Consider the following 9,244-nt stretch of genomic DNA (forward strand, 5'->3'; position numbering starts at 1 on the left):
TCCTTCTCTCTAGGACCACCTCACCCTTTCCTAGCTTCAGGCCTTTGCTCTCCCTTATAGCCTTTGGGTTGAAAGCATTGTACTTTTCTCCCAGGCCCTTGTCTGAAGACTTCCTGCCTCCTGAGGATCTTACCACTTAGGGGGATAATTTAAGAGGCATTTGTAATACATGATCTTATTTAATCTCATAGCAGCCCTTGAAGGAAGCTGGAGGTTAAGAGATTCGCCCAAAGTGGTAAAGCCTGGCCAGGGCTAGTCTGAAAGGCAAGCCTTGGCTCTGAGATAGAATTAATTTCCTACGGCCAACTCCTATGGTGCCCTGAAGACTCACTCCTCACTTCCAAGGGCAGTGCCTAAAGATTACAAGGAGTTGAGAACATGGCCACAGTGCGTATCAATGAAGAGCAACAGCTCCATGATCTAATTATGTCCCAGCTCTGTAACTCAATAGCTTTGTAAACTTGACCAAGTTACTGAGTCTCTCTGAGCATCAGTTTTCCTATCTGTAAAAGAAGAATACTGTAGTGGGCATCCATTGTTTTTACCTGTGCAACATCCAGTCCTACTTCTGCTAACAGTACCCAGTTGTGGCTTTCTTCTTCCCAGTTGTCAGTAATATGGGTGGGATGCAGGCAAGTTACTCAAGCTAGCCAGTCATTTGCTCTCTAGAAATGAATCTTCAGTGGGATGAACCAAAGATGGAATCCCACGGGAGGTCATTCATCAAGGTGAGGCCCTGGTTCCTACTGCCTGGACCAGGGGCCCTCTCCTGTTCCTGAACTTTTCTTTTTTTCTAAAATATGGAATACTTCATGAATTTGCATGTCATCCTTGTACAGGGGCCATGCTAATCTTTTTGATATTGTTCCAATTTTAGTATATGTGCTGCCGAAGTGAGCATGTTTCCTAACCTTTCATGAGTAGTTCTGCTTCTCCTGTGAGCTCCCCACCACAACCCTCTAATAAATTCCCCTCTTTGTTTAAGTTCAGTATGGTCAGTATTTATTGGTTGCAACAACAAAAAAACTTTTAGTTGACCCAAACACCTACTTTGTGGTGTTGGAAGGACTAAATGGTTACGTGAAATTCGTAAAGTGCCTAGCCCAGTCTTAGCAGCTTAGCAAGCCATCCATAAAGGGTTGTGGCTGTGTGTAAATTAACAGAGGGGCAAGGCACCAGGAGGTGGGGAGGGAGATTGTTACTGATTTTGGTTCCATTCAAAGAAACCTTCCCCCAAGAGACAGGACAACAGAAGGGAGGGAAGTCCAGGCTATGGTATGCTCATTTATTCAAAATGTCTTTATTGAAACAGAATGATAGAGCAAGAAAGAATGAGGTCTGGGAGGATGTCTTAGGGCACAGGATGGAGCCCAGACCTAGCGGTTACACTGTGGAGCTCGCTCCCTGTCCCCTGACTCTTGCCAAGGAAGTGAACACAAAGCAGCAGGGAGGAGCTGGGGGTGGGGACAGCCCTCTGAGCCCTCCTTGATGACTGGCGTGAGGTGCCTCTGAGCCTTCTGGGCAGCCCTGCCTTCCTCACTAGGTCCTCCCAATCTGCTTGCCAGGGCCTTATGCCACCTTTCGGTATGAGCCAGCCTCCTGCCAGGGTGCTCAGAGGCCACTCAGAGGGCAGGGTTGGGGGTGGCAAGCAGTGGGACATGGTCACAGCGGTTAGGGGGTGGCTGCCGCAGCAGGGAAGGCCGGCGGCACAGCTCCCCATCCCGGAGCACCTCGGGCAGGAGCTTGCGCTTGGTCTCCGGCAGAAGCATGATGCTGAGGATGCAGAGGAGGGCACAGGCTGCCAGCACCACGTGCTGCAGGAAGGCTCCATGGCCCATGTGGAGGCGCTGAGCTGGGCCACTCAGCCCTCCCAGAGCCCCCAGTGCCATGATCAGGCCCAGGCCTCGGCCCCTGGGAGAGACAGAGGAGGCACTCAACCTCTAGCTATGGGCCTCACCCCAACTCTTCTTCAGCAGTCTTCCCTCCCTCCCCTGGGCCCTTCCTCCACCAAAGTAGCATGGCTCTCACCGGACAGTGGTAGGGATGACTTCGGCAGCGAGGAGAGTGCTGAGGATGGCAGCAGCTTGGGAGGAGAAGAGGCCAAGGACAGAGAAGGTGGTGATGGCAGCCTCGTTTAGATCTGGAGGACCAAGAGGGATGCTGTGAATGGGGGTGAGGAGATCATGCTCGGCCTAGGCCCTGACATCGTCCCCTTGGCTCTCTGATCCCATGGCTCTAGCCGGGTGGGCTCTGGGTATCCACTAATTGATTGGGAGGATAGACAGGGTTGTGTGGCCATGGGGAGGACTATGGAAGGTTCTTGGAGGGCATGTGCCAGAAGCAGTGGCTGAGCCTGTCTGAGCCACCTCTCCTGGGGTTCCTTTGCTCAGCCCACACTGTGGGGAAGGGAGGATGCTCACAATCCCACAGGCCCAGCAGGACCAGGGACGCAATGCCAGTGAGGGTCATCGAGAGTAGCAGGATGCCCCGGCGGCCGAATCGGTCCACGGTGACCCCCAGGAAGACGCAGGCCAGGGCTGCTGTGCCACTGGCTAGCAGGGAGCACAGGTAGAAGTCAGATGGGCTCCCTCCTCCTCCCACAGGCTGGTAGCAGTGGCGAATGGCGTGGGCAATAAAGCTGTGAGAAGGGGGTAAAGAAAAGAGAGTGTCTGAATCCCCATCCACAGTCTTCCACTGCCCCTGCTGCCCTCTGCAGGCCTTCCCCATCCAGCCAGCCCCCATTCCAGCTACTGGCCTGGCCCTTGGCTCAGACACCCAGGCTCACTTGGTGAAGCCCAGGATAAGCAGATTTTTCCAGATGTTGCGGTAGTTGAGGAGGGAAGCGAAGGAAAAGGAGGATGTTGCAGGGAGAGGGCAGGTGTTCTCCAGGTCTTTGGGAAAGAGAGAGGAGCTGTCTGTTAGAAGGAACACCTGAGAATCCAGCGTCCTCCCACAAGGGTGGTGGGGACCCTGGGAGGTGGCACAGCTATAACCATGGAGAGGGCACTATCATGTGCGCAGGACCAGGTGTCACCTGTAGGGACCCATTTCTTACCCTGCAGGGCCTCCTGGGCCTCTTCTCCCAGCATCTGTCCATGGGGCCGGTTCCGCTCAGCCAGGATCCTCAGCACGGATTGGGCCTCCTCAATCTGTCGCTTCACTATTAGCCACCTTGCAGACTCCAGAAACAGACCAGGCCAGCTAGGGATGGGGTGGGGGTGCACTCTGAGGTCTCCCATCTCCTGATCCAGGGATGGGAAACTCCCACCTCTGAGGGGCCAGGGCTGGGGCGTGTCTGGACAAGGGGTAGTGGAGAAAGGGAAGGGTTTCCGGGCTAGAGCCAGGCTGGAGGTAGAGGTGGGAATGGCCAGACAACAGGTGGAGGATGATACTAACCCATAAAACAGGAAGAGGATGCAAGGAGCGGTGATCATTCGTTGCAGAAATCGCCAGTCCTTAGAGACAAGGGCCAGGCCCAGGAACAGGAAGTGCCCCCCCACCCCCACCAACTCCCCTGCCAGGGCCACCCGAAGCCTCTGGGTTGGGTCGCACAGCTCCAGGCCTAGAGATACAGCAGGGAGGGAGGAGATGCCAGGGAGGAAGGAGGAATGGGAGAGAGGAGGAGAGAGGGAGGGAGAACAGAGAGTGAGGTCAGACCCCAAGTTGAGGCTGCAGCCATCACCTCCCACAGACTAACCTCTGAGTGGCAAAGAGTGGAGAGACTGTTTAGTCCTCTCTCCTCTCCTGCTCAAACCTGGGAGGGCTTAAGGGTCAGAGTCCCTGGTGAGTGTTCAGCATTCCTAGTCTACAGGCCCTTTCACATCAGACCTCTTATTTGACCTTCATATCAACCCTTGTTCAAAGGCATGCAGCTAGTCAGGATTTCATCTTTAAATAAGGCACCATTCTCTGACAGCAATAAGTCAAGGGCAAGGTAAGCCTTAAAGATTGGGGGATGGCTAAGGGAGAGGGGTATGGAGAGAAGCAAAGTCCCTGGCTCCTTCAAAGGCTAGGGCAGAAAGACAGCTGAGATCCTGGACAGCTGAAGTTTGGGGCTGAGAAGGGACTGAGGGGACCCTAGGGGGCAGTGGAAACAGCCTGGGGATGCAGACAGTCAGGCATGAGCCTCAAGGGAAGGACATCTGGGAAGCTGCCACTCACGCATCAGGTAGACACCAAGGTCAACTCCGGCAAGCAGAAAGCCCAGGAGGAATCGGAGGGCCATGACACCTGTGGAGGAGCCTGCAGCAGCCCCTCCCACTCCACAGGGGCCCACCAGCCCTAAGGTCAGCAGCACAATCCCTCGACGACCGAACCTGGAAAGTGGGGAGGACTTCTGGTCACCCAGACTCCCTGGAAGAGGAGATGCCAGGTGGGGCCCAGCTGCCACTTCAAAGCCTAGAGATACGAGGATGAGGCCCAGGGTAAAAAGTTGGACTGTGGCTAGAGAACTTGGGAAGGAATGGGGACCATGGGTAAGTGATGTCTAGCTACTAGGCACTGGGGTGTAGCTATGGATTTGCAGGCGACTAACTCTTGTGGATGGGGCTGTTGGTCAGAGATGAGAGCATGGAAGTGAGACCGACCATCAAAGGAGATTAGATATTGCTTAGGGGACATGGAACAATTGATCCTTGGGGATAGAGCTATCTGCCAATGGGGACAGAGCTTGTCTTGCTCAGACTGGTAAAGGATATGTGGGCTTGGAACTATAGATCTGTCAAGGTGAGGTCATTGGCAACTTATGCATGGGGATAGTATTAGTGAAGATGTAGCTATTAATCTTAGGGAACTGAATAGTTGATTTTGGGGGATGAGGTCATTGTTCTGTCATGGGTTGGTTCATGGGTCAATTAATCCATAAAGATGGTCATTGAGGGGGGTCACTTGCCAGAAGATCCACTGATCCATGGGAATATAACTATTTATTAACCCATGGGGTAAAACTATTGATCAATGGGGATGATCATTTATCTTTGAAGACTGGACAAATGGGCTTTGGGGATGGTGCCATTGATTCATGAGATGGGGACATTAGTCTTTGGGTGGATGGGGCTGTTGTCAGTGGGGAATGAATCTATGGGGGTATGATTCATGGGGATAATCAGTAATCGGGGGTCACAGACTAGGGAAGCTGAGGCTATTGGTTAGTAACGATGGTCACTGACTATGAGTCAGTGAGGACAAGGCTATTGATCCTTGGAGGCTGGGATATTGATCTTTGGGGATAAGACCACGGATCTGTGGGGATGAAGATAGGGGTCACTGATCATGGGGAAGGGTAACTGATCCCTGAGAGTGAAGCTACTGACTCAGTACAATGGGACCATTTTCCCATGGAGATGAACTTATTATTTAATGATGTTAAGACTACTGAATTTAGGTGACTGAATTATTGGTCTTTGGAGGGGGATGAGGGTATTATTCCATAGGAATGATGCTACTGGTCTGTGGGAATGAGACCACAAATGCATGAGAATGGGTTGTTGACCTGTGGGTTTAGCAACCTTTGCCCAACGGGTGTGTGGATATTTGGCAGTGAAGATAAGTATTGAATTTAGGGATTATTGAATGTTGGATTGCCTTTGATCCATTGGAGTTGAGCTATGAATCCATCTGGATAGGATGTAGATGGGTGAGATAAGTCTAACAATCTATGAGGATGGTCAGTGGAGATGGAGCACCTGGTCAGAGGATAGCATCAAGAATCAGAAGAATTAGGAGTTTTGATTTCTGGGAAGAGCTATTGGTCGGTGGGGATAAGCTGTGGATCTTTGAGATGAGGCCATTGATTGATGTGAACTGGGCTTTTGATCTGAGAGGATCTAAGAGCACTGAAGACCCATGAGGATGGGACTGTTAATCTCAGGGCGGGTGGGGGGCTGCTACTGTGGTTATTGATCTTTGGGGGTTGGACTACTGACCCATAAGGGTGGAGTCCTTTGTTTGTAGAGTTGAACAATACAGGTCAGTGGGAATGTGGCTGTTGATATTTGGGAATTAACATAATGATCTGTAGGAATAAGGCCATTGAGATGAAGCCCACCATGTAGATTGGGCTATTACTGGAGATGAGTCTATTAATCTAAGAAGATAGGGAGGTGGTTAGTGGTGACAGGGACAATAGAGAAAGAGCAAGGACTTTTGATCTGTGGAGGCAGGGTTTTTAGTCAGTGGTGACAGGGCTATTGTCTTTGGAGATGAGCCATTGATCCATGGATATGGGGATGGAGAATGGGTGGTATATTATTCCCTTGTGCAGAAGAGGTATGGAAGGAATATTTCTTGATGGGGAGTGAAGTTGAGATACAGCTGGGGCTGCATATCATTGAACAGAAGAAGTCCAGAAGACTGCAGAGTTCAGTGAATCTTCTTCGGTCTCACGCAAAAGCCACCTGTCTGGGCTAGCCACCCTAGCATCCCTTCCTCTGTACTTGCCCTGTCCCCACGGCAGCCCTCACCTGTCCGCCGGGTAGCCCAGGAACAGGTAGCCAGAGGCAAAGCCCAAGATGAAGAGGATCTGCTCCAGGATCACCTGCCAGCCCAGGTCACACACTAGATCCCACTGGGAATGTGAGAGGGATATAGCCCAGCGTGAGGCCCCGTGCTCCTCGCTCTGGGCCCGCCCCCAGACCCACGGCCCAGGAGGCAGCCTCACCTGGCCGATGGCGTTGGTGGTGAGCACCGGCAACCCATTATAGTCCCAGTCCTTGAGACAATGGTTGAAGTCCGGCGGGGCAAAGCCGCTGCACGAGGGGTCCGTACTGGTGGCGACGCGGCTAGCGGCGCTGGCTGCTAGGGCTGCGCTGGCGACGCTGACGCCGCTAGCGTTGGGGGGCTGCTCCCAGCCAGACGCGTTGGGGGCAAAGCCCCCGTAGTGGCAATGCAGTGGGGGTGCCAGGGTGAAGATGGGGTCCGAGGCCATGCCCAGCGCCACGAAGAGCACGGGCAGGCAGCAGAGGCCAAGCTGCAGCTGCTGGCCGCCACCCAGCGCCCCAACCTGGGCGAGCAGCGCTTCAAAGCTGAGGGGGCCGGGGGGCACGGCCAGCGACAGGCTGCTGCCCATTCCGTCGCCGCCCGCGTCGCCCTCCCCCTCCCGCTCGCGCTCGCGCTCCCGCTCACCCTGCAGCTGCTCCGTGGGCACCGCATCTCCGAGGGTCCCGATCTGCTGGGGGGTGGGGGCAGAAGGGTAAAGCGGAGAAGCAGAGAAAGCCGCAGCGCAAGGAAAGAGGGCGGGTGCGAGGAAGGCGGTTGGGAGCGGGGGGGGGGGGGGAGCGGTGCGCGGGAGGAAGAGGAGAAAGATGCCAGGCGCTGGGGGAGGGGGGTGGATGATGGCGTAACCCCCAGGGCACGGGCACTTACTCCGTTGGGGCTGGGGGTGATCTCTACTGTGCTGTCGATTTTGCTGCCGCCCCCGCCATTGGGCTCTGGGGTCCCGGTGGCCACCCGGGGAGCCAGCTTGCCGACCGCAGGGGCCCTGCCGGCCCACACCAAAAGGATGCGCTGTCCTTTGGCCCAGTGGGGAGCCCGATGCCTGGACACAGTGGCCAGAGAGACCCCGCTCTGCAGCTCTGCAGCCGCGGGCGCCTCCTTCGTCTCTGCGATCTCTGCGCTGCTTTCCCCTCCCCTTCCTCCAGACTCTCCTCCCCTTCCCACGTCAGCAGAACCTTCGGTCCAGACTCTTCGTCAGAGGGAAGAAGGGGGGGCCAGGGCCCAGGGGCTCTGTCTCTGTTCCCTGGGTCTGCAGGCCATTGCAGTAGAAAGAGAAGAAAGCTGAAGGATAGTCGCTACCCAGGCAGTTGCCAGAGTCCTTCTTTGCTTCCAGTTCTTCCTCATCATTCATTCATCCAACCATCTTTCCATCCATCCACTCATTCGTAAAATTTATTGAGCGTCTATTATGTGCCTGGCCTTGTGCTAGGCTTTGGGGGATGACGAAATGGACAAGACCACCTTGGAGTAGCTTACTTGGGAGACAGCATGTTTACTGGCAACTACAGTTCAGGGGATGCACATGGAGGACTGGGTTGGACCCTGTAAGGAGCCCCAGCTGCAGTCGTCCACAAGACCACCCTCTCTTGTCATTTAACATCATTTGGCACTGTTAACCACCCCCTCCTCTAAACACTTTTTTAGTGGCTAAGTCTCACACATTTCTCGTTTTCTTTCTCTTGCTCCTCTTCCCCATGGCAGATTCCTCCTCCTCTTCACCATCATTGTGTCTGTGAGCCTGAAGCTTGGTCCTGGATCCTCCTCTCATTTCACCATTCCCACCGTGAAATCTCACCCATGTCCATGGCCTCATTCACCCCCGATATAAACAACACAAACCTGATCTCCAGATCTACATCTCCCGCTCCCATCTCTCTTCTGATCCCCAGACCTATGAAGCCACCTCTTATTCATCCTCTTAACCTTGGGTGACTCACAGGGACCTCAAACTCAATACATCCAAGACCAAACCCATGCTCTTCCCCCTGTAATGTGGTTGTCCTCTACTGCTTCTTTCCCCCAGTGAATGGTACCCTCGTCACTCAACCATGGCCAGGTGCTCAGGCAACAGCCCTCACAATGCCTCCTCCTTATCCCCATGCCAAATCCTTTACAAAATGCTGTCTTTTTACTTCCTATGTAGTTTTCACTCTGCTTCTCTACATCTCTACCACCGTTAATCAAGCTACCTTTTGCCCAGACTGCTTGGCCTCCCAACGTGTTCTGCATTCACATTGTTTCTGCCCCCTTTCCCCTAACCTTATTTCTAGTGCAGGTGGAGTGATTTTTTTTTTAAATGCAGATCTGTTTGTGCCCCTTTCCTGCTTAATAGCCTTCAATGGCTCCTCCTCACCAACAAGGTAAATTCCAGAAGCCTCATACATGCTCCTGCAGGCTTGATCCCATGCTCCCTGGTGCTTCACCTCGCTTCTCTCCCCAGACTGCACTCATCATACTAGCCTTCTTTCAATTTCCCCAATGCCACAGGGCCCTTGCACTAGTTGGTCTTTATGCTTGAGGTCTTTTCCTCCCCTAGTCAAGTTCTCATCCTTCTGTTATCAGCTCAAGCATTATCTGCCTCAGAGAAGCCTTGCCTAACCCCTGGACTTGCTACTCAAAGTGTGATTCAAGCCCTTGAATCCTAATCTCCCTCTTAACCAGATCCCCAGGTATATGTATATTCAAATCAGAGACATACTTCTCTAATAAGAGATTTAATACCTAATAGATACTGTATTCTCTAGTCTAAGGG

At 53.4% G+C, this 9,244-nt stretch overlaps 1 protein-coding gene across 2 annotated transcripts; it reads right to left on the reverse strand.

Moving 5' to 3' along the window:
- Positions 1–1,265: 1,265 nt before the first annotated feature.
- Positions 1,266–7,611, reverse strand: SLC22A17 (solute carrier family 22 member 17). Of its 2 annotated transcripts, XM_080808446.1 has the most exons (10): positions 7,363–7,603; positions 6,659–7,168; positions 6,462–6,565; positions 4,162–4,316; positions 3,397–3,562; positions 3,056–3,201; positions 2,786–2,891; positions 2,421–2,638; positions 2,029–2,140; positions 1,266–1,911 (listed from the first exon to the last, which is right to left on the reverse strand). In XM_080808446.1, the coding sequence occupies exons 2-10, from the start codon at positions 7,064–7,066 to the stop codon at positions 1,623–1,625; spliced, it is 1,704 nt and encodes a 567-aa protein (XP_080664572.1). In that variant the 5' UTR covers positions 7,067–7,168; positions 7,363–7,603; the 3' UTR covers positions 1,266–1,622. The 2 variants fall into 2 exon arrangements, with proteins under 2 accessions (XP_080664572.1, XP_080664573.1); XM_080808447.1 differs by lacking the exons at positions 2,421–2,638; positions 2,786–2,891 and having other exon boundaries at positions 7,363–7,611.
- Positions 7,612–9,244: the final 1,633 nt, after the last annotated feature.

This window comes from Martes martes (assembly GCF_963455335.1).
Source record: "Martes martes genome assembly, chromosome: 7".
NCBI classification, from domain to species: domain Eukaryota; kingdom Metazoa; phylum Chordata; class Mammalia; order Carnivora; family Mustelidae; genus Martes; species Martes martes.